General features: G+C 37.6%; 2 protein-coding genes across 7 annotated transcripts; both read left to right on the forward strand.

Annotated features, from left to right (window-relative positions):
- The first annotated feature begins 10726 nt into the window (after positions 1-10726).
- On the forward strand, positions 10727-15416 carry LOC141643313 (MADS-box protein SVP). 4 transcript variants are annotated; one of them, XM_074452420.1, is made up of 9 exons: positions 10727-10868; positions 11167-11377; positions 12636-12714; positions 13369-13433; positions 13621-13720; positions 13823-13864; positions 14276-14317; positions 14543-14712; positions 15209-15416. In XM_074452420.1, the coding sequence occupies exons 2-9, from the start codon at positions 11196-11198 to the stop codon at positions 15225-15227; spliced, it is 699 nt and encodes a 232-aa protein (XP_074308521.1). In that variant the 5' UTR covers positions 10727-10868; positions 11167-11195; the 3' UTR covers positions 15228-15416. The 4 variants fall into 4 exon arrangements, with proteins under 4 accessions (XP_074308521.1, XP_074308520.1, XP_074308522.1 ...); XM_074452419.1 differs by having other exon boundaries at positions 10740-11042; XM_074452421.1 differs by having other exon boundaries at positions 10740-11042; positions 14552-14712.
- A 1539-nt stretch (positions 15417-16955) lies between these two features.
- Positions 16956-22518, forward strand: LOC141643314 (O-fucosyltransferase 39-like). Of its 3 annotated transcripts, none has more exons than XM_074452424.1 (10): positions 16956-17499; positions 19118-19180; positions 19273-19354; positions 19436-19506; positions 19762-19850; positions 19942-20145; positions 20811-21078; positions 21354-21581; positions 21792-21989; positions 22109-22518. In XM_074452424.1, exons 1-10 carry the CDS (start codon positions 17395-17397, stop codon positions 22316-22318), a joined length of 1518 nt encoding a protein of 505 aa, XP_074308525.1. In that variant the 5' UTR covers positions 16956-17394; the 3' UTR covers positions 22319-22518. The 3 variants fall into 3 exon arrangements, with proteins under 3 accessions (XP_074308525.1, XP_074308526.1, XP_074308524.1); XM_074452425.1 differs by having other exon boundaries at positions 16976-17478; XM_074452423.1 differs by having other exon boundaries at positions 16998-17499; positions 19115-19180.
- The last annotated feature ends 1202 nt before the right edge of the window (positions 22519-23720 follow it).

Genomic DNA, 23720 nt, shown 5'->3' on the forward strand with positions numbered 1-23720 from the left:
ATTCATGGTGACTAAATGATGAAAGAAAATAAATATAAAACTAAAGATGACAAACACAAAATAGAGGAAAAACAATAAGAAATAAAAGGAGCGAAAGAACAAGAACTAATTGAATTACCAATAATTCGAAAGAATAGCGAAAAGAGAACACAAAGTCTAGATCTTAAAAGTTGTAGAATAGTTCTACGTAATTGAGTTTTTAGCAGTTAAAGGCAGAAAAATAAAGATAACTGACACGTCTGTCGCGTACCTGTCAAAAATAACCAACTGGCTCTAACTAATATAGCTAGGGAAGTCGGGTCGAATCCACAGAGAGGTAGGAATTTGTCCGCTAAAACTAGGTTCGTCAAGGTAACCAATTTGGGGGTGTTTATAAAATGTGAATTCTAAACTAAGAGAATAAGGAAAAGAGAAACAAAGGGAAGGAGTTTAACAGATAAAAGAGGATAGCTAAGACAAACGGTTCACCATAATCATCTGGTCGAGTAATCTAGGTCCCACGTCAATGCAGTACGGTCTAAGGGGTAGCGAACGTCACCTTTCGGTCCTTAATTCACCCTAAAGTGTAAACAGTTTAACTTTCGCCCTCGCTGCAATACTCTATTGTTCGCTACTAGTCTGCCTCTTCCAACCTTTCGGTCCAGGTCAAGGTCCACTAAGAATAAGGGTCTAATTGCGTCGACTCAATTAGGCAATTACAGTTATTTGTAGCATTTAAACAACAAAGACGGTACCGGTATTAACCTAGTAAATCGATTACTCTCCCTTCATATCATGGATCCCCTATAGTCTTAGCATAGGAAATTAGCTACTCATAATTGTCGGATTAACAATTACAATAACCAAGTAATTAAAACAATGCATGGTGATAATACTAGGGGAAAACGATTGAACAATTATAAAGCAAAGAGAAAAGGGAATTAAAAGCAGTAATGCGATTAAGAAATAAACTTAGATTGATAATACCGAATCCGAGTAACAAAGGTAAAGAATAAAAATCCAAGAACAGTGACCGAAGTAGCAGTCGAAATGTACGTAGTGAAGTGATAGTCGTAACGTGATGTTCTTCTTAGTCTTATATTGAAAAAGTCATCTTAAACCTAATCTATGGACTAATTACAAAAGCCCGTAGAAGATTAGGCGGAAATAAACCATAAGCACACGAAAACCCCTCGATCGAGTAGAAGGCATACTCGATCGAGCGCCAAATCACTCGATCGAGCTAGAACATCCTCTCGATCGAGCACCGCTTGCAGAACTTCCTCGATCGACTCCTTAAACTGGTCGATCGACCAATATTGAGTGTGTAAAGCATTCGATCGAGCAGTAAACCACTCGATCGAGCTATCTAAGCACGCCAGGACTTGAATTGCTTCCCATACTAAACTCATACGTCCTCCAAATGTTAGATCTCCTAGCTCCAGCTCCTTCTTTCCATGAATGCATGCAATTGGGACAATTAAGGCTCGATTTAGCTCCTCTTTGTTCAATTCCTGCAAAATACAATAAACGGACCAAAGTAGAATATTCGGGGGTATTTGTAGCCAGATGCTACATAAAAGGCACAGAAATGCGTGTAAAAATGAGGTGAAAACCTTATATAAAAGACACGCATCAATAACCTAATAAATTGATTTTCTAGTGTTTTTATCGTAAGTCCAAAGAGATAAAACAAATTGGTAACTAAAGCCCAAACACGAGCTAAATCTCGGCCAATGAAGCATCTGTCGATCGACACTAAGTCCCTGTCGATCGACACACTTGGACCTTGTCGATCGACACAGACACTAAGTCGATCGACAGCCATAAAAAGCTCAAAAATAGATCTTCCTGTGACGACGGCATGAATGTCGATGGACATCTTCCTCTGTCGATCGACACACCTTCTTCTGTCGATCGACACAGCAACTCTTCACTGGTCGTCCATCTACAGCTTTCAACACAAGGTCGAACACGGACTCATCTACTTCCTTAATTAATGGGTTTTGGCTCATAATCGCACATTCGGACCTAAAACATGCACAAGTCACACAACTTACCCAGTAGCGAGAAATGGGAGGAAATAATAGTTTATGGTCGTAATAAACCATGAAAATGCGTGCTAAAAGAAGGGAAATATCGTATGTAAAGAGCACGCATCAACCCACTTTCGCCATATATATTTATTATGTGCGCCGAGATTTTAGCAAGATCTCTACATAAAAATAGTGATGTTAGCTCTAGTGATATTAGTATTAGAATTGGATCCGGGGTGGAGAAAATTCCTTTTCTCACTTTTGCGGATGACACTATCATTTTCGCTAAAGCCTCTAATCAGAGTTGTAGAACTATTAAGTCTATTTTAGATAAATTTTGCACGATTTCCGGAAAATTTGTTAATTTTGACAAATCCACTTTTCAATGTACTAGAAATATTGAGCGTTCTCTTCGTGAATCCTTTAGAGGGATTCTTCATATGAACGAGAAAGCTCATTTGGATAAGTATTTAGGATGTCCTATAATTGATAGCAGAGTGACTAAAAATACTTTCGAGAACATTATTCAATCTTCTTGCACTCAATTATCGAAATGGAAAGCAAATTCTTTATCCCAAGCAGGTAGACTAGTTCTTGTCAATGCTAATTTAGCCTCAAAGGAACTTTTCAGATGCAAAGCTTCCTCCTCCCTGTACCGATCCATAATAGATTAGATAAAATTAATAGAGACTTTCTTTGGAATAAGAATCCTTCCCAGGGTTCTCCTAATTTGATTGGTTGGCATAAAGTTTGTTTACCAAAGTCGGTTGGCAGTTTAGGAATTAAATATTCTGAAGCAGCTAATAAAGCTTTTCAAATGAAACTTTTATGGAAAAATTTTATGGATAAGGAAAGTATATGGGTCAAAGTGGTAACTAAAAAATACTTGAGAAATTGTTCACTCTTTGATCATAAGCCTAATCCAGTCTGTTCTTGGCAATGGCGTAAACTTATGAGTCTTCGGACTTTATTTAGAAAAGAACTGAGATGGCAGGTAGGTAATGGTAGCAAAATTAAGTTTTGGTCTGATAATTGGGTTTTTTCACACCCACTTACAAGCAGTATGGTTGATGATAGTAACCGTGATCTTAATCTTTTGGTTAAAGATTTTATAACCTCAGACAAACAATGGGATGTTTGTAAACTATCCAGTTTAGTGAATAACGATATTGTTAATTAGATTACTAACATTCCACTGCCACATAATGATATTCCAGATACCCTCATTTGGGGGTTGTCCGTAGATGGAAATTTCTCTACCAAAACAGCAACTTGGTTAGCGCAAGGTTTGTTCGATCAAGCTCTTGACAAATGTGAATTTCAGTGGATTTGGAAATTGAATATTCCTCCAAAATTGAAATTTTTTCTTTCGAAAGCATGTGTTGACGGCATTCCAACGAAAAGTAGACTTCTCAAGAGTCATATTGATGTCTCACCTCATTGTGTTCTGTGCAACAATCCTATTGAAAACAAAGATCATTTCTTTTACGAATGTCCCTTGATTGGGTCTGTCATCCAAGACCTGAACATTATTAGTTTCAACGAGTTTTTGTCAAATTATGATAATATTACAAGTCAAAGTTTTCTAATGAAACTTAATTACCTCAAAGATTTAATTCCAAAAGATGAGTTCATTAAGATTATTTTTATTTGGTGGAGTGCATGGTTTCATAGAAATGATATTATATTCAATAATGTTAATTTAAGTATCATCAAACTTATTACTTTATGTAATAATAGCACTAAGACCTGGAATATGACTAGATTTAAGGATCTCAACAATCCCGAGATAGAAGAGTCAGCTAGAAACAACTCTAGTAAGGAAGAAATTTGGTGGGAAAAACCTAGAAACGGTTTCTAAAGCTAAATTTTGACGGATCGAGAATAGAGGGTAATAAAGCCGCTTTAGGATATTCTATAAGAGATCACAATGGTAAAGTCGTTTTGTTGGGAGCAAAAAAGTGCGGATCCAATAGTATCCTTGTTGCGGAAACCCTCGCTTTAAAAGAAGGTATTTTGGCAGCTAAATACTTAGGAATCTCAAAGTTAATTGTGGAGGGTGATAATTTATGTGTTATTAACTCAATTCGAGGTACTTGGCAAATTCCTTGGTAAATTTTTAGTATTATCAAGGATGTGAAATTAGACCTTCATTTTTTCGATAAAGTGATAATTAAACATTGCTTTCGTGAAACCAACAAGGTTGCTGACTTCATGGCTTCTATTGGACATTCATGTCCAACTCTTTCGAGGTGGTTTGATAGCCGGTGGATTCAACTTATCTACCTCATTCGAAATGATGAGATAGGTTGGTCCTACCCTAGAGGATCAACCAAGTTTTCTTACCTAATAAAAAAAAATAACCCAACCTCCCATGCCGACTAATCATCATCATCATCATCCCCTCATGCGAACATACCATCAACCACAATTTCATTCTGAGTCATCATCCAAACGTTAACAACCGAAAAGATACATAAATATAAACTTTTACTTTCATTTTACCAAACGGATCTAACATCATATAACGTCATACGCAAATTTGCAAGCCAAAAAAGGAAAGGAGGACTGGGGATTAAGCAGCTGGTCTGGTGGAACATTACAGCTATTACAAAATATGCCTGGTGGATTTCACTTAAAACTGATCACTTTTGGGTTAAGTGGATTCACTCAGTTTATATAAAAGAGAAAGATTGGAAGGACTATACAAAGGGCTAGTTGGGCTTGGAAGAAGGTCAGCTGGGTAAAAGATCTGGTAAAACACAAATTATTTGATGAAAACATGGTGAATTACTCTCTCAAGTCTGGTTATTCATGGCTAGTTGATGAGGGACCTGACAAACCTCACAAATACTACTATACTGTAAAGTATTGAATGTTATTATGAATAATGTGATGATTAGAAGGTTACAAGATATAGGTATTTATACAAAGACGGAATCCTAAAGCTAAGATAACAGTATCTAAAACCTAGCTAACAACTACTATAATTTAGGATATACAATTGACTAGATATTAACAACTAAATACAAGGAGGTAAAGTAGGAGCAGCTTGACCGTGGATAGAGTACGAGCTTGACTCGGTCTTTGGTGATATTATATTCCTAACAGGCTCCCGCAAGATGGACGGCCGAAGGGTGAGTCCAATCTTGGAAGCTAAAGAGTTGAACCGAGGACGGGCGAGAGGCTTTGTAAGTGTATCCGCTAATTGATCATCACCATTAATATGTTGAACCCGTATAGCACCTTTTTGAACTTGTTCTCGGACAAAATGAAAAGCCAAAGCTAGATGTTTCATTCGGGAATGGAAGACCGGATTGGCTGAGTAATTTGTAGCTCCGAGATTATCGCAAAAAATAACAGGGCAGGTGGTTAAAGGAAGAGATAGTTCAGTGAATAATGACTTTAACCAAAGCATTTCAGCAGTGGTATCCGCAACAGCACGGAATTCAGCCTCGGTCGAAGACCGTGATAGAGCTCGCTGCTTTTTGGATGACCATGAGATTGGATGTTGACCAATAAACACAATATAACCAGTAGTAGATAAATAGTCCGTGTGATCACCGGCCAAATCCGCATCACAATAAGCATGAAGATTAAATGAATTTTGCTTGCGAAAAATAAGGCCATGATGGATAGTACCTTTTAAGAACCGTAGAAGCCGTTTTAAAGCACACCAGTGAGCCGATGTTGGATGAGTAAGAAATTGAGCCAATTTGTTTACCGAGAATGCGATGTCGGGACGAGTAAGGGATAAGTATTGTAAACTCCCGACTATGGCACGATAATTGGTAGCTTCTTCGACAGGCTGATTATCTTGACGAAGTAAGGGCGGATGAGAAAGCATCGGTGTAGTGGACGAGCTGCATTCTAACATGTCAAACCGAGATAGAATGTCAGATATATACTTCGATTGATTAATATGGAGTCCGGATGTTGTAGGCGTGACCTCCATACCCAGAAAATACGACAACGGACCCAAATCCTTCAATGAAAAACGGTGTGAAATAGCTGTAATAAATTTATTAACCTCATGAGAATTTGGTCCTGTGATAACAATATCATCGACATAAACAAGAGCAATTAATCGGATATTAGCATGATCATAAATAAAAAGTGAAGAATCTGAAATGGAATTTCGAAAACCGTAAGAGACAAAATATTGTTTCAACTCCGTATACCAAGCTCGAGGTGCTTGTTTCAAACCATAGATCGCTTTAGTTAATTTGCAAACAGAATTTGGAGACTCGGTATTAATGAAACCCGGCGGTTGCATCATGTAGACGGACTCAGTCAATGTTCCTTGAAGAAAGGCGTTATTAATGTCAATTTGGCGCATGGTCCAGCCATTAGAAACAGCTAGTGACAGAACAAGGCGAATGGTAGTGGGTTTAATGACCGGACTGAATGTTTCGGTGTAGTCTAAGCCAGAGCGTTGATGGAAGCCTTTAGCAACAAGACGGGCCTTATGTTGCTTGAGCGAACCATCAGGGTTGTATTTTATACGGAAGACCCACTTGCACCCAATGGTATTTCGGGCTTGGTCAGGGGGTACAAGAGTCCAGGTTGAGTTTCGGATTAGGGCGTTGTATTCCTCTTGCATCGCCGCTCTCCACCGTGGGTCGAGGAGAGCTTGCTTAACTGTGGTCGGGGTGATATAGGACGGGGGAACAGAAGTAAGGGTAGCATATTTCGGATTCGGTTTTCTTATATTGTTGGAAAGGCGGGTGGCATGGAGAGGCGCGTTAATAGGTGGAGCCGTGGTGGTAGATGGCGCAGGAATAGACGAGTTAGAAATAGCGGGGTCAGAGGAGGGTGGGGTTGCGGCAGTAGTGGAAGGGGTGGTTGAGGGTGGGGTCGTGGTTGAGGAGTTAGAGGCAGAGGTGACAGAGGGAGATGAAACAGAGTTGGAAAGAACAGGGATAATAAGAGGACACCAATCAGACGGCTTAGAAATTGGGTAAGAGGCAGAAGTTTTTGTAAGATCAGGATAAGGGAATTGATCATCTAGGAATTTAACATGGCGAGACGTATAAATACGAGAGGTGAGCGGGTCGAGAGATAGATAAGCACTTTGTGTATTAGAATATCCAAGAAAAACACATTGACGGGATCGGGGTTCAAGCTTATGCGAGGTATATGGACGGAGCCAAGGAAAACATAGACACTCAAAACTATGTAATTTATTAATATTGGGTTCGATTTTGAAAAGATTAAAATAAGGAGAACTGTTATGGAGTGTCGGAGTTGGGAGACGATTTATAAGGTAAACAGCTGTAGAAAAGGCGTGAGGCCAGAAAGAGACGGGAACACGAGCATGGGTGAGTAGAGAAAGACCCGTTTCAACAATGTGACGATGACGTCTTTCCGCAAACCCGTTATGTTCTGGAGTATGAGGTGGGGACGTTAGATGATTAATTCCATTAATATGAAGATGTTGAGTCATTTTAACAAATTCGCCTCCATTGTCGGAGTAAAACTGTTTAATGGGTTTGTTAAAATATTTCTCAACAATGGCTCGAAATTTTTCAAATGTGGAAGCTGTATCGGATTTTCGTTTGAGAGGATAAAACCATATATAATGAGTAAAATGATCGATAAAAATAACATAATATTGAAATGAATCGGAAGAAATAACAGGTGATATCCATAAATCTGAAAAAATTAAATCTAAGGGTGCGGAGGATTTAAGTGACGATTCAGCAAACGGGAGCTTATGGCTCTTATTTAAATGACACGAAATACAAGTGTCGGAATGGGAAATACGTAATTGAAACCTAGAATTTAAAAGCTGCATAATTTTATTTGACGGATGTCCTAAACGGTGATGCCATGACGAATGACTAGAAGCGGTAGCAAGTTGTGCGTGAGGCGGAGTGGGAGTCCAAACATACATGCCATCAATGAGTTGCCCTTGAAGAAGGACCGCTGCCGTCTGTATGTCATGGATAGAAAAAGAATTAGAGGTAAATTTAGCAATGGCATTATTGTCATGACAGAATTGAGAAACCGAAAGGAGACGACGCGAGATTTTCGGAACGACGAGGACATTAGAAAATAAAATTGAACGAGAAGCAAGAGAAATAGAGAATGAACCAGTGTGGCTTATGTCAAGTGGAGAACCATCAGCAATTAAGAGATCGTCGGGGCCATCATAAGCTTGATGGAGAGATAGCGTGTTAAGATCATCCGTAATGTGATGAGTTGCTCCACTATCAACAACCCAAGAACGTGGAGGTGGAGGAGTGTTGGAGGTGACGGTGTTGGCTTGGGGACGAGGACCACGTGGCTGACGGGTAGGGAACACAACATTCGGATAAGTTTGTTGAAGAAGGCGACAATTAGAGGCAACATGACCAACAGTGTCACAAAAATGACATCGACCACGATAGGGTTTGGGAGAGGTATTATGCTGGTTGTTGGAGGAAGAGTTGGGGGTCGTGTTTGAGTTGGTTTTCGAGTAGGAATTAGGGTAACGATTTTGATATGGGGGACGGTGATGGGCAGCAACATGAGCGGAGGGTTGAAACGTGGAGGTGACGGGTGGTGGGGTATTCTTAAGACGGAGTTCTTGTTGGATAAGTTTTTCATGAAGAGCCTCAAAGCTTATTGGCGTGTCACGGGCGCGAACGGCATCTATGACGGAGCCATATTTGGTGGGGTTGAGGCCATTGAGAATTTTTGCAGTGATATCGTCAATGTCCATGGGGTGCTCAAGTTGAGCAAGATCGTCAGTACATGCCTTAATAGCGGTCATATATTCGGTTATGGTCATTGCATCGGTGTGAGATATATTATCAAGACGGTCTTTAATTTGTAAGCGGTGACCACGAGAGGAGTTGGCAAAGGTGCGGAGTAAGGTGGACCACGCCTCATAAGAGGTGGAGTCATTGACAATAAGGCCGGCTATGGGAGAGGATAGAGTTCCGGTGAGGGCGCCAAGTATTAGTTGATCTTGGCGATACCAAGTCGTGTAGGCGGGGTTGGATTGAGTGGTTGCTTCGGTGGCAGGGGCTACGGGTTGGACGGTCACAGTTTTGGGAGGTGCGGGGTTCGTGCCATCAAGATAGGAGTATAATTGGAGGCCGTTCATGATAGCACGAACTTGAAAACGCCATTGTCGGAATGACATGGTGTCTTTCAGTTGAACACAGTTGGAAAAGGTGACTAGGGTGAGAGGAGAATTTGGTTCTGCGTTGTTGACAATTTGGAGATGGTTGTTGGCCATAGTGACGGGTAGGGTAAGTGGGAGGACGAATTGACTGAGACGCGTAAACACGGGACAAAAACCGGGAATCGTTTTATGATCGTGAGGATCGAGAGACTCGTGATACCATGTAAAGTATTGAATGTTATTATGAATAATGTGATGATTAGAAGGTTACAAGATATAGGTATTTATACAAAGACGGAATCCTAAAGCTAAGATAACAGTATCTAAAACCTAGCTAACAACTACTATAATTTAGGATATACAATTGACTAGATATTAACAACTAAATACAAGGAGGTAAAGTAGGAGCAGCTTGACCGTGGATAGAGTACGAGCTTGACTCGGTCTTTGGTGATATTATATTCCTAACATATACAACCTGTTGTACAAAGGCATTGTACAACCATCATAAATTTAATCGAGCTTATGGTATTTTTTTCTAGCTTTTATAACTTTTAATTTATATTTAATTTTTTTTAGGTCAAAATTAAAATCTAATTGAGCTTATATATACTATTCTTGAATTTCATTGTAATTTTTTAAATCAATAATTTTATAATGGAGCTCAAGTTCTTTCTAATAAAGTTCATAATGTATAGGTCTAAGCTCAAATAATTTATTATAAAGCTCGGATTCTTTACTATACAACCAATACAACTGGTTGTATTGTCTACTTAGTGGACAAACCTTGGCATCCATGAATATCAAATAGACTCATTATCCCAAGACATAGTTTCGTCCTCTGGTTGACTGCTCATAAACGATTACTGACACATGATAGATTGATGAGAATGGGCATAATTCAAGTGAACCTCTGCTTCTTTTGTGGTTCCACTGATGAAACAGTGGAACATTTGTTCTTTAAGTGTGCTTTTAGCAGTAGGTGCCTGGCTCTGACTGCTGATTGGCTGCAATCACCTCCGCCTGATCAAGAGGTGATTGAATGGTGGATTAAACAACAGACTCGCTCTCTTTTGGTGAAGAAAATTGTAGCTGCAGTCCTAGCAAGGCTGATATATCACATTTGGACGAGTAGAAACAAATGTAGGATTGGGGGGATGGTCCCTAATCCAAAACTGGTTGCTAAACGATGTAAAGAAGAGCTTCAAATGCGTATTAGGTGCAATAGTGTAGAATCCAGGATACTAGGAGTGAGTACTTGGTTAAATGCAATTATGTAAAATGACTGATGTTCACCTAAGGTCTATCATAAAGCCTTAGGAAATTGTATCGGTGCGGTTCTTATTTTAATGATAACTTACATTTTTCCAAAAATATAAATGAGAATTTGTGATTAATAAAAGAGCAATTTTTATAAAAATGGACCGTCTTACCGCGTGAAACCGTCTCACTCTCACATAATAATTATCGAATAATAATAGAGGTGGGGCAGCAAAACCTAAAAACTTGTCTTTCAATTGATTTGACTATTGGTGTTTGCACGGTCACTTACTCCAATTTGGCATTTTAGTTTAGGGGATTTTTAAGTGCTCTCTTCAGTTTACCTTATTTTAGATGTGAAATTTATTGTATGTGTGTTTAGGGTTTCCATCTTTCTACTCCACATCCTGTTTTTTCCCCTTTCATGCCCTACATTTTTGGCCTCTTGTTTTTCTACTTTCAAGGCTTCAACTTATTTGGTAAAAAACTATTGCTTCCGTCACACTTTGCTACCTTATCAATATAATCGAATCAATTTTTCCACTTTTAGGTCCTCATTTTTAGAAAAATAATATTTCTTGGATTGATCTGCATCTTGTGTTTTGTACATTGGTTTGTTCTGTGTATCAAGGGGGTCAAACTAATTTATTAGGGTAAATTGTTTTAACTTTTTTTCACAAACGTAATCAAATCAAATCAAGATTTCAGGAATTTTCTGGGTTTTTTTTTGTTGATTGATTGAAAATTTGTCTGATTTATTCTGTGTTAATTAATTAGGTAAATTTGAGCAGTAAAAAGTGAGAAAAATGGTGAGAGAGAGAATAGAAATAAAGAAAATAGACAATGCAACATCAAGACAAGTGACATTTTCAAAGAGGAGAAGAGGTTTGTTTAAGAAGGCTCAAGAGCTTAGCATTTTGTGTGATGCTGATGTGGCTTGCATCGTCTTCTCTTCTACTGGCAAACTCTTTCAGTATTCCAGTTCCAGGTCTACTTCTCTCGTCTTCTCTATAATACTATTACCAGTTCGCTATCTTATAGGACGGTCTTATAGAAGAGTTGTTGTCGGTTGTATTATAGTATTACTTTTTCAAGAATGCTTATTTCTTGCATCAGCATGTTTATTATTAGTGGTGAAGGAGATCTAAATTGAAAGTACTGTTATGTGCAAGCCTTATAGGGTTAATATTGGAACTTGTGACTTTTTTTACTGTTAATGCCAGTTTAAGAAGTTAATCCTGGTTTTAATTTTTCTTGGTCAATGAATCATGATCTTGTTTGTTTAAATGATTTGACATAAAGGTAAAATGAGCGTTTGAATGTGTTGAATGTGAATTATATGAGGTTATTGAAGCTTTAGTTAACTTTAACTAAAGGCAGTAGTAACTCAGTTATTTTTCTGTCATGTAACAATGGCACTATGAACACAGTTTACTTGCTCGGTTTCCTTGCTCTTCGACTATGCCCTCATTTTCCTTATAGAGGTTAGTTATGATAGGAAGCTGATATAGTATGTGAATGATGAAAAAGATAGCTAGCTTAATGGCATTAGTTAGCGAAGTTAAACAAGCCAGTAGTTGAGTTATTTTTTTCTGTCATGTAACAATCGTATCATGAACATGGTTTATTTGCTCGATTTCTTTACTCATCAACAACACCCTCATATTAATTTCCAAGTCAAGGATTTTAGTTTCCTAACTAATAGAAGCTTGTGTAGTTTGTTTTATGGGCTTAAGTCCCTTATAGAGGTTTCACTACAAAACCAAGGTATTTTTTCAGATGGTCACTTTTACACACACACACATACTACAAAACTAGGCAGCCTTGTTGGTTGGTTGATGTGTGTATATACCTTTCAAACCTTCGAGATGATTATCACAATTCACGTACAACCCGCTCATTTCTTATTAGAAATAAGCATTACTTGAATTGAATGTGCAAAAAAAAAGAAATGCTTTATATTATAAATTAGAATCATTGACGGGGATCACCCATCACCACTCAAGTAACTTAAAATAGAGATTTTGAAACGGAAATTAGCGGTTCATTGCATATGAATTGTGAAGGCGCGGTCTTTCCTCTTTTGTGATTATAAGTCGTACACCATACAGATACTTGATGAATAATACTCCTTATATGTTTAATTTGATCTCATTAATCCAACATTATGAAGTCGATTTACATATTCAAATTGCAATTTTAGCTGACACTCTTTTTGTCCTCCTTTTTTTACCGTTTCTATCAAGTATGGACTCAATTCTCGAAAGGCAAAAATTACACTCAAAGAACCTAAAGAAAATGGAGCAACCATCTTTAAAGCTGCAGGTAAGATGTCCTTTGGGGTAATGTCTAATGAATCTTTGTCTCTTTTTACTCTTGCAATGTACCATGAGTTAAACATGTGGTTGAAATTTCGAGTTGGTACAAATAATTGGTTCACTGAATGCTTCAGTGTCATCCATCCTCATCAATGTCATGGTTTGAGTTTTTTTCTATATGTGGCAGATTTTTCAGCTTTCGCAGTCGGATTTATGTCTATGTATTAAAGTATCAAACCAATAGTGATGTGCAAGTCTTTGTTTCTTCAGACACTCAGACTATAACTTTACAATCGATAGCATGTGCCTTCTATTGTATGAAGCTAACTATGTCGTTACGTTGTCTTCCGTCATTGCGGAATGATGTAGTCCAGTACTTTGAACATCAAATTGTTTCATAGATTTTTTATTACTATTTTTGAACATCAGAGTTTATAAGCCAAATTAATTATACTCTCTCCTTCTCAATCAATAATTTACTTTTACCTTTTCCCTTCACAAAGTAAACAAAAACTGTTGACTGAGTAGCTTTTTCTAAAAACCTGTTAAATGACAAGTTTATTTTATTAATTAGCCGATTACTTGTTGATAGTGCATATATTCGATGTATTCTTCGTTTACAATTTTCATTCCGTGTGTCTGCAACTTTTCTATGTTACAGCTTGTAGAGAACAGCAACTATACTAGGCTGAATGAAGAAATAGCACAGAAAACCAACCAATTGAGGTAATCCCTTTAGCGATTTCTCTAGGTTTTTAAGATGTTCTTCAGGATGTTTTAGTTCCTTATCGGGGAAATATAAGCTGTGAGTGGGCTGAGCTGGATCTAATTATTGATCATAAAAGCTAATCACCATTTGAACCCCCGAACAATTTTGCTTACGCTTATGGAGTCGTAAACCTGTTTAAACCAGGCATATGAGAGGAGAGGAGCTTAATGGGTTAAGTTTAGAAGAGCTGCAGGATCTGGAAAAAACCCTTGAATTTGGACTGACGCAAGTTATGGAGAAAAAGGTTTACTTCAAAATTAGAATCCTTTGCCATAATCTTCGTTAGAGATATGATTGAAGATCGCCTCAAGTGTTCTAATCGTTTAATTTGTTTGCAACCTTTCAGGCTGAGAAAATAATGACCCAAATTAATGTACTCCAGCAGAAGGTGAGGAACTCGAAAACAAATCCCCGGCAATGTTTTCTTCAGACTACCCTAGCTCAAAAAAAACTAGTATAAGAAACATTAACGATTAATTATGCGTCTTCTCGTTTTATGACTCTGTTAGCTTCATGTTTAAATCGGCTATTTATCATATTTCTTTTCCTTTTTTTTTTTTTGCGTGCTTGAGTCAGGGGCGGATTTGCGGGGGGATAGTGAGGGCACGTGCCCTCACGTGAAGGAAAAAAAAAGAAAAAAAAAAACTGAAAATCTATGTTTAGATAATTAGAGCGCCCTTTTCTAAGCATGATGATGCTCTTGGTCTGGTGGTAAGAGGCTTACAAACATACCTGATGGTCACGGACATGATTGTTTTGTCTGTCTAGCTCTTTTTAATTTTGTTTTTCACTTGGACAGAGTGCAGAATTGACTGAAGAGAATGAGCAACTAAGGCAACGAGTAAGAATGACTCTACCTCTATTTATTTTTATTATTTTTTCAAAAACAGCGGAGCGGTGGGATTCGCGGAGAACAAGCCTTTTTTGTATTGGCTACCAAAATGAAGGGTACATTGAGTATTCATTTTCTCCTGTATCCTATCACCGCTCATAAGATAACAGTGTTTAAAAAGGAAGATACAATCTCGACTCATGACCCCGTGTTGTTGAAATTGGTTTACTTCAGGTGCAGGAGGTGCAGGAAGTATCTGGAAACAAAGAGCAAACTACTCCCGAGTCTAAGATTACCAATTACGAGGACGGCCCGTCATCCGAGTCTGTGAGTACTAGTGGATGCTCTTCTAGTGGTCCATCACAAGATTGTGACGACAGCTCGGATACATCTCTTAAGTTGGGGTATGTAACCTAATAACCTGTATTGCATTTTCCTTGAATTATCAACACTTTTTTCCTTTTAATCGGCAACATTTGGCTTCTCTGGTGTTAGGAACGAAATCCCGTGTGACCCCTTGATCCAAAATTACAGCCTTTCTCCCAAAGTTGGCCGCTTGGCCGTGTTCCGTTTCTTGAAACTTTATTCGCGTCTTATGTTGTGTAGTAGTACTCTTTCCGGTTTGTTGTTTTCTTACTATTTTACAAATTTTCAAAGAGTTGAAAAAATGGCGGAATTGGATTTAGTAGTAACCAGCCTTTAGTGATATATAGTGCATTTGCGGCACTGAGATAATATTGTTGGATTGTTCATGTAAACACTCGCCTTCTCTCAATATCGAATAAAGCATCCCTATTGTTGTGCTTTGGGATGATAAATGGGAGACCTCTTCGTTTTGACCATCAGGTGTATCATTGCGGTGAGCTTTGTTTGACTGACAAACCTTTGATGATGGTGCAGATTACCATATTATGGCTAGATCGAGAGATAATGGAGGCGGTCACTCCAGCCGGGAGGTTCTATATATTGCTTCTTCCCAATTTACCGCTGTCACCAGTAATATTGTATGGAGTAATGTAACTAATGTGTAACAAATGTATTCTTTTAACCGTGATTGTGTTGTTTACTAATGTCTAAATAGCAAAACAAGATTAGTATGCTTTTGCAACGATTGTCCATCTCTGTTTCCAATCCCCAATTCTTCCTCACCTGGACGAGTCTCTTCTAAAGACCATTTGATTACATTGTTATGGACTTGGTCACTACCTTTTGTGCGCACCAGGCAGACAGTGAATTCTATGGTATATCTGTCAACCTGCAACAAGTAAAGTATACCGAGTTTGTCGCCTTTACCAAGATGATGGACCTCACAACGACGCATCTACATTTTAAAGCCCGATGTCCCTGGACATTGAAAAGTTAAATAATACCCGTATTTTGTTTCTTTTTGTTCCGTCTTTTATGCTTAAAATTTAAAATTTACGCATTGGTTTTAAGTTTTTTTCTCAAAATTTCTCCTTTCAGACGGGCTATTTTGGTCTGAAATAATAAGAAGGGGTTTTGAGATTATTTTTCAGCCAAACGTGACCACTTTTAAAAAACAAGTTATCATGAGCGGTAACACTAAGGGGTTTTGAGATTATTTTTCAGCCAAATGTGAGCACTTCTAGAAAACAAGTTATCATAAGCGGTAACACTAAGGGGTTTTGAGATTATTTTTCAGTCAAATGTGACCACTTTTGGAAAACAAGCTAACATAAACGGTAACACTACCTGAACCACTGTAGTTACATTTGACCATAAAATAGTCACAAAATCCCGTCTTATTTTCCAGCTGAAATAAGAATTTGGGAAATTTTCTAGATCTGCCACCGGGACGGTATAGTAGTCCGTACAAACTAGAGAGACTTGGATTAAAAACAAAAGAAGAGGAAGCGTGGAATGTGGTCATCTAGGATGATATATAGCCATATAGGGGGTGGACAATACTATACCGTTTAGTAAGGTCAATTATCACAAGATGCGGTGAGAAAACGCCAATGTCTAATGTGTTGGTGTCACGAGCATTAGACAATCTTACCAACTGTCCCCTTCTCCTTTCCTTTTGCGCAATCATCACACTTCCTAACAGCAAAATATGCATTGCTCTGGCTAACTTAACACAAAATTAGACTAGCTCAAACGGTTAAAACAAATACTACGTGGTCTCAGGTTCGAACTCCTTCTGAAATAATCATCTACTCTATGGTTTAGTGAATAGTCCGGGTTTATATCTTTTGTAATCTAGAGTTTGTCAATTTGGTAAAAGATATTAGCTCAAAATAGACTCGTATAATTTATAGGCTATCGCGTATATTTCTCTATACAAAATGCTAAACAAGTATATCCGTTATCTAAAATGATAAGATCCTGTTCGTTTCGGATGATAAGAACTGAATTGAACTGAAGTGAACTTAATAGAACTGAGTTGAACTGACAGAAGAGTTAATTTGTGAAGAGATGCGCTGAGCTGAAATTACTTCAGAAAGATCAGGACCTAAATATCACATCTTTGACATGTGTAATGCCATTTCATGGTCTCTTAACCCAAAATCCCAAGTTAATCCACACTTAAAATCCTTAAATCTTGTACTCTAATCTTAATCACTAAAATCAATAATTCTATCAACTCATGCTTCAAGATCTATTCTTTCCATAAATTCTTCACATGCTTCAACACTCCAAATTCTATACCTTTCTCTTTCAACATGTACTTTTTTATAATATATCCGTTACAGTTAAAGCCATAAACACCTTCATTTACTCTTCCACAGTTTCACAGTGCAAATATTTATTCATATCCTCCTATTTTTATTCTTGCAACACATATACTGTAGTAAAATAAAGAAAAAGGCATCAATTCAGTGCTACCTGTTGTTCATCTAACTATCTTAAGTGTTAGTGACTTAGTGTCCCATGTGTTTCACTGAATTGGAACTCTAAATACTTAAATCACTCTTCATCTTTTTCCCAACTTTCCTTTCTTTTAATGGACCAAACAAATGGGTTTATTATAATTTGCATTAGGGTTCTATAATTTCATCATCTTTTAGTAAAAAAAAGGAGAAAAGATTGGATTTTGTTGGAGTTGTTGAACTGGGTATATTATGAAGTTCAATGTAATTGGAGAATGCTGTTTATCTGCTGCTGTTTTGTTGCTAATATTGCTTTATCAGTGTGCTTCATCTCAGGCATCTCCTATCCTTTTCTCAGTATGTTTTTTTTTTTTTTTTGCCATTTTTTAATTAGTAAACTATGGTTAGCACTTTAATTATGTTCATGATGACAATTTAGGTTGCTTGATCTTTTTCTTTCCATCTCGGGTTATTCGGAAACAACCTCTTTGTGTACATCCAACCACCCTTACCCCGCAATTTGCGGGAGCCATTGAGGCATTTGTTATAATTATATTGCCCTTTGGATTGATTGATTGATCAATTTTAGATGCTAAGAAGTGAAAAAAGGCAAAAGTTGAAATTTATGTGTAGATGTTCTAGACTAGTATTTTGTATGGGAAAAGGTAATATGGTCTAAGTGTAATTAGTAGGAATATGACATCTTGATGAAAATAGGTGACTTGGAACTATGGTTGCTGTTTTTGGTATTTTAGCAATTTGGAACTATGGTTGCTGTTTAAGAGTTGAAAATATACTTAGTATTAAATTTTCTGCTTGGTAATGTGTATTATTATGGAGGTTACAGTTGGCTTAATTTGGTATTTTCTTCTGTTTATAGTTAATTAGTTGAAATTGGGGAAATTATGACCTTCAGATAGGTTTCCTCTTCCGCATCTATTGGAACCTTTGAGTATTATTTGATGCTGATGGATGCTGAGTTCATGTGGTCTTACTTGGTAAAAACTGCTGAGGTTCTTTGGGTTTGGGAGAGGTTACGACTTCCAAGGAAACATCTATTTGGAGAAAAATAGTGCTTTTATCGGAGCTCACATTAAGCATAAGTTAATCACTGTTTTTTTTGGAACTTAACCCTGCATTGTCAAGTTAAGGCAACAGCAAGTGAGGCTTGAGATTACTTTCTAAATTTAGAGATTCAATGGCTGGCTTGCTGCTTGACTGGTTGTTAGTTTGTTACTTGGTTGACTTCTGGCCATGTTGGTATTTTTTGGGTTCACCTAACGAGACTCAGAGGGCGGTTCTGTAGCTATCTCGTTTCACACTGTTGTTTTTTGAAGGGGGCCACAAGGGTGATTTTGATGATAGTGACGGGTTTGGAACCAATGGCTTGACCAATGTCTGCCACACTTCAATGACTCTACTTGCTAGGCTAGCTAACAGCTGCATGGTTTCACTCTATGTGAATGGGTTATCATTGTTTAATTAATCAATTAGTTAAAAGTGAATTGCGGTCACATACCATGTAATGGCTATGCATCTGACTTAGTGTCACGGCACTTGTATGACAGGTGTCATGAGTTAGGGTAGAGCTTAATGTGTTGTCTTGCTTCTTATACCCCTAAAGACCTCCTAAACACTAGGAAACATTAGCTATCATGTATATGATTATTGTCTTTCTGATTTTTAGAGTCATTGCTAGACTATTACAGTATTTTAGGATTACTGCTTGAACCATAAGAACTACGGAATCACCCTATGTAACTTTAACCCCTCGATGATTTCTCATATATGTTTCTCCTTATGACTCAGAATCTAATTATCTGACGTGACGCTATATTCGATATTTGAAATTGAGTTCATGTAAATTGTTAATTTTGACGTGGTGGGTCTCAAACCTACCTCTCGACACCTAACGCTAGAATAGGACATGTAGTAGAGTTGATAGTTGCTAATTGCTGATCTTCCTCTTTAGCAGGATTGGATGTCTGCAAAATCGAGGCACTCAAATCTTCTCAAAGATGCTTTAAGAGGACAAACTGTGAGTGATATTGCTGTAGATAATTTGTTTAACTTCCTTTTCTATTGGTATGTTTATGTAATCCTAACTTTCTGGTTTGTGATATTATTTAGCCAAATGATGAACCGTCTGAGCTGTGGTCACCCTTACCGGACCAAGGATGGAGGCCATGTGGAGAGTGTACTCGATCTTCTGGTGAGCGAATTGTTAATTACACCAGCCTTTACTTTCTACGTTGATGGACAATCTTTCACTGTACTTTTTACATTCATATAGGAAAACCAGAGAAGTCATCAGGATACCTTCAGATTTTCCTTGATGGAGGTCTGAACCAACAGAGAATGGGGGTAAGTACTTCAAACTTAAGAAAACTGAAAAATACAAATTGCATCTCACTGGCCTTCGTCAATGCACACATTCTTGAGCTAGACGGTCTAGAGACCAATATATTACTCATATTATTTAGTGAGGAAAATATCAGTTATTAACGTATATTTTCCTGGCGTCATTATGAAACAGTCTTCTAAAAGATTTACTGCATTTGTTGTTTCTTTTGACTGATTTTACTTCTCTTACTAATAAGTGACACATTGCTTGTTTAGATTTGTGATGCTGTTGCAGTTGCTAAGATTTTGAACGCTACACTGGTTATCCCTCTTTTAGAAGTCAATCCTGTGTGGCAGGACTCGAGGTATTCTAGTAACATTAAGATACTTTAGGGTCTAAAATATTCTTATATGAGGCTTATTTCTGATGTTCATCTTTTAAAAACCCTTTGGCAGCTCATTTGAGGAAATTTTTGATGTGGATCACTTTATTGACGTCTTGAAGGATGACATTTCCATTGTCAAAGAGCTACCTTATGAATTTGCATGGAGTACAAGGGAGTTCTATGCTAGCGCTATTCGTGAAACAAGAGTTAAAACTGCACCTGTTCATGCCTCGGATCAATGGTATACTGACAATGTCTTGCCTATACTGCAGAGGTACGAGAAGTACTTTCTGGTTGCTGCATTCTTAAAGTTAGTTAGAGATCTCTTTGTATAATGGATTTTCGGCGGGGCACATAGATCCAATTTAATTACTTGACATTGCCATTTATGTGCTTCAAATTGGAGGGTGCGAAATCTGGTAGAGAAAATTTGTTGATTAATTATCCGTACACTAAATCATGGTATGAAAATGTGGTATCTTCACGGTTGCAAAATATCATTATTAGGATGTCAAGGATGTAACATAATTTGTCATGACCAGTACAGCCGTATTTAAAAACGTGTGCCAAATGTGACAAATTTTCACTTCTAGAAATCCGAAAATTGTGTTGATTTTCTATGTTTCTACTTTGTTGTCGATGTTCTTTCTTGTGACATCTTATTGCATAAATACATTTTCAAGAATTTTCCTCCAGAGGAATCCCATACCTTGCTGAAGGTTAAGATATATAAGGAATCTTGTACTATGCTCTGAGTATAACACGTAGGCCATTGTCTGGAACATATTTGACATTTGATTTCTGTACTTCAGCTAAATTTTAATTGAGATTGTAGTTATCGAAAAGACGATGGTTTAAGGTTGGCAGCCTCAATTTGGATAATGAGAAACTGTATATTTACGCAAAGACTAATGCCGACTCTATTTTGATCTACCACAGCTATGGAATTGCTGCAATTTCCCCATTTTCACATCGCCTAGCCTTTGACAACATGCCTGTAGACATCCAACGGCTACGTTGTAAAGTAAACTTTCAAGCACTGACTTTCGTCCCACACATCAGAGCGCTGGGAGATGCTCTTGTGAACCGACTCCAATATCCATCTTCTATAAGCGATCCCGAGCTTGGGTTGCTTCATGACTTCAGTTACAGGAAAACCTTCATAGAGCCCCAGAAGTTTGTTGTTTTACACCTTCGATTTGACAAAGTATGTGCTTGTTTTGGTTGCATTCATTTCAATGTAAACGTATTATCTTTTTCCAATAGGGAATATTAATCAGGTCATTTTAAATAGCTCAGCATCTACATTAAACTCAAATGACAATAGTTCTTGCAAGAAAACTGAACTGAAGTAAATCCTAATTTTTTCCAACCACAGCAACGAAGTAAAAGCATACTCGACTATGGCTTCATTGCCCTCCTGTTCGTCATCTCATTTAAATGTAAATCAAGCCATTTTTCTAACAATTGCTTCATTTTCAGGATATGGCGGCTCATTCTGCATGTGACTTTGGTGGCGGTAAAGCTGAAAAATTGGCACTGGCGAAGTACAGGCAAGCAGTCTGGCAAGGGAGAGTTTTGAACTCTCAGTTCACTGATGAAGAACTTAGGAGCCAGGGGCGTTGCCCAATGACTCCAGAAGAAGTTGGACTACTTCTAGCTGCTTTGGGCTTTGACAACAGTACACGATTGTATCTCGCCTCACACAAGGTCGCACCCTTTACTTATTCACAGTGGCATCCGCGAAAAATAACTCTCGCTTAGAGTTCAGTTTAGGAAATTGCCATGTTACCTGTTCATAAATTGCTCCTTTAGGGTAACGTAATAACATTGTAATTAATAGTCACCTAGGTGATTGTGGTTTGTATGTATGCATGCATATTCACATTCACCAAGTTTTCAATGACGGCATTATTTCAGGTCTATGGTGGACGAGCCAGGCTATCGACCTTAAGAAAGCTGTTTCCTCTTATGGAAGATAAGAAGAGTCTTGCTTCCTTAGAGGAGCGTGCTCGCATCAAGGGGAAGGCTTCCTTGCTAGCTGCTGTCGATTATTACGTCAGCATGCACAGTGACATTTTTGTCTCTGCTTCCCCCGGAAACATGCATAATGCACTGGTAAGCTTCATACTGATTAATACTAACAACATTATCGCGGTGACAACTATTTCATACGGAATAACTCATTATTTGAGGCTGGCTTATGATTAATAAAAAAAAATCCTAAATTGTCATAGGTCGGACATCGAAGCTACGAGAGTTTGAAGACGATAAGGCCAAACATGGGGTTGTTGGGTCAACTGTTCTTGAATAAGAACATGAGTTGGATGGATTTCAGGCAAGAAGTGGTGGAGGGACATCAACATAGACACGGTCAGCTACGGATGAGAAAACCTAAGCAATCCATTTACACATATCCTGCTCCTGATTGTATGTGTCGCGCTTAACCTTTGTAATTTTGGTCTCTTATGAGTAGTATTTATTTTCACTACTTATAGTATTTAATTTTTCTGTAATGTTATCAGTCTGATCTATTATTATGTGGCTGGTAATTTTGTATATCTTGAATAAATACAAGCTGATTCATCTTACTTGTATTTGTAAAAGACGCGAAATTTATATGTATTTGGGGATGTCTTGTTATTTACATGGATTTGTAGTGACATCGAAATGAACAATTATCTCCTATGTATTTGGTGCAATCTTCACTCGATCAATCGTAGACAAACAATTCCATCAAAAACTCAATTTTTGACGAATTGAAGGACACGCCTTCCAATTTTTCAGCGGTCACCTGAGTAACTGAGTTAATGTGGCTGTGCACAATGTTTCGACGCTTTCCTGAAATGTAGGTGTCTGATCATTTTATTTATCAAATTAATTATGTCTCGGACACGTCTTATTATCTAAATTAATACACGGTACACCCTATACTGCACTCATTGCAATTAGCTTATTCAGCAAACGATCTGGGTTAACATAACCAATTTGGTTGATCAATAAGGAAGCTAATTTTGATAAATATGTTATTCATTCCAATGACACAGTGACTCTTTTATTCATACCAACTGTACAGTGTCGCTGATAGAATTCAACTGTCAAAAAAAAAAACGTAATTTATTTTCGCAGTACGCTTTTTACTCTTTATAGTACTTTTTACATAATATTTTTCATTTGCATACCCTTATCTTGAAAAATCACAAACTTAATCCTCTCAAATTCCAATATTAGAATCTCACAAATCGATCAAATTACATCAAATATTTTCAATTAAGTGATCATAATTTGATTGAAGTACAAGTGTTTAACTTTTAAATTATGTTAATTGATCATACTACTATTTGTTTTTATGTTCTAATTAGAATCTTAGTATTTTTGGTTGTTTTTAATTAGGGTTTGATATTTGAGATGATCAGGATAGTATCTAATGGTGACATCACGGATTTTACTACATAGAGTCAGGCGACCAAAGAATTGTAATCTTGCATGGCATCTCCCCCTTGTTTTTGCTTGATTCTCCTCGTACCATGCCATGCTCCAAGTTAATTACCCCCTTTTCAATTTTCATAGTTGAATTCTGGTTGAGAAAGAAGACGACTCAGTAGTGGCGGCCAAGTTGCCATCTTTTTTGGAAGCCCACAACTATGATCGAAGTTGTGATTGTTGTTCGCCGTCGATGTTGAATCAATGGCTTGGCATTAATGTGTACTGTATAAATTGTTTTGTTTTAGATTACAATGTAGTACAAAAAGGGAGATGAAAGAGAAGAAAGGAATTTTTGCATATGAGTGAAAAAAAATGAGAGGGGTAATTTTGGAAAAAGTGTACTGTAATGAGTAAAGTGCGTAC

This window comes from Silene latifolia, chromosome 2 (genome assembly GCF_048544455.1).
Source record: "Silene latifolia isolate original U9 population chromosome 2, ASM4854445v1, whole genome shotgun sequence".
Lineage (NCBI taxonomy): Eukaryota > Viridiplantae > Streptophyta > Magnoliopsida > Caryophyllales > Caryophyllaceae > Silene > Silene latifolia.

Bases quoted from the DNA above. Each gene is read 5' to 3' on its own strand.
- LOC141643313 (XM_074452420.1), top strand. From the start codon at position 11,196: ATGGTGAGAGAGAGAATAGAAATAAAGAAAATAGACAATGCAACATCA. The intron at 11,378-12,635 runs GTCTACTTCTCT...GTTTCTATCAAG, and splicing joins TTTCAGTATTCCAGTTCCAG to TATGGACTCAATTCTCGAAA. The intron at 12,715-13,368 runs GTAAGATGTCCT...TCTATGTTACAG, and splicing joins AACCATCTTTAAAGCTGCAG to CTTGTAGAGAACAGCAACTA.
- LOC141643314 (XM_074452423.1), top strand. From the start codon at position 17,395: ATGAAGTTCAATGTAATTGGAGAATGCTGTTTATCTGCTGCTGTTTTG. The intron at 19,355-19,435 runs GTGAGCGAATTG...ACATTCATATAG, and splicing joins AGAGTGTACTCGATCTTCTG to GAAAACCAGAGAAGTCATCA. The intron at 21,582-21,791 runs GTCGCACCCTTT...GCATTATTTCAG, and splicing joins TGTATCTCGCCTCACACAAG to GTCTATGGTGGACGAGCCAG.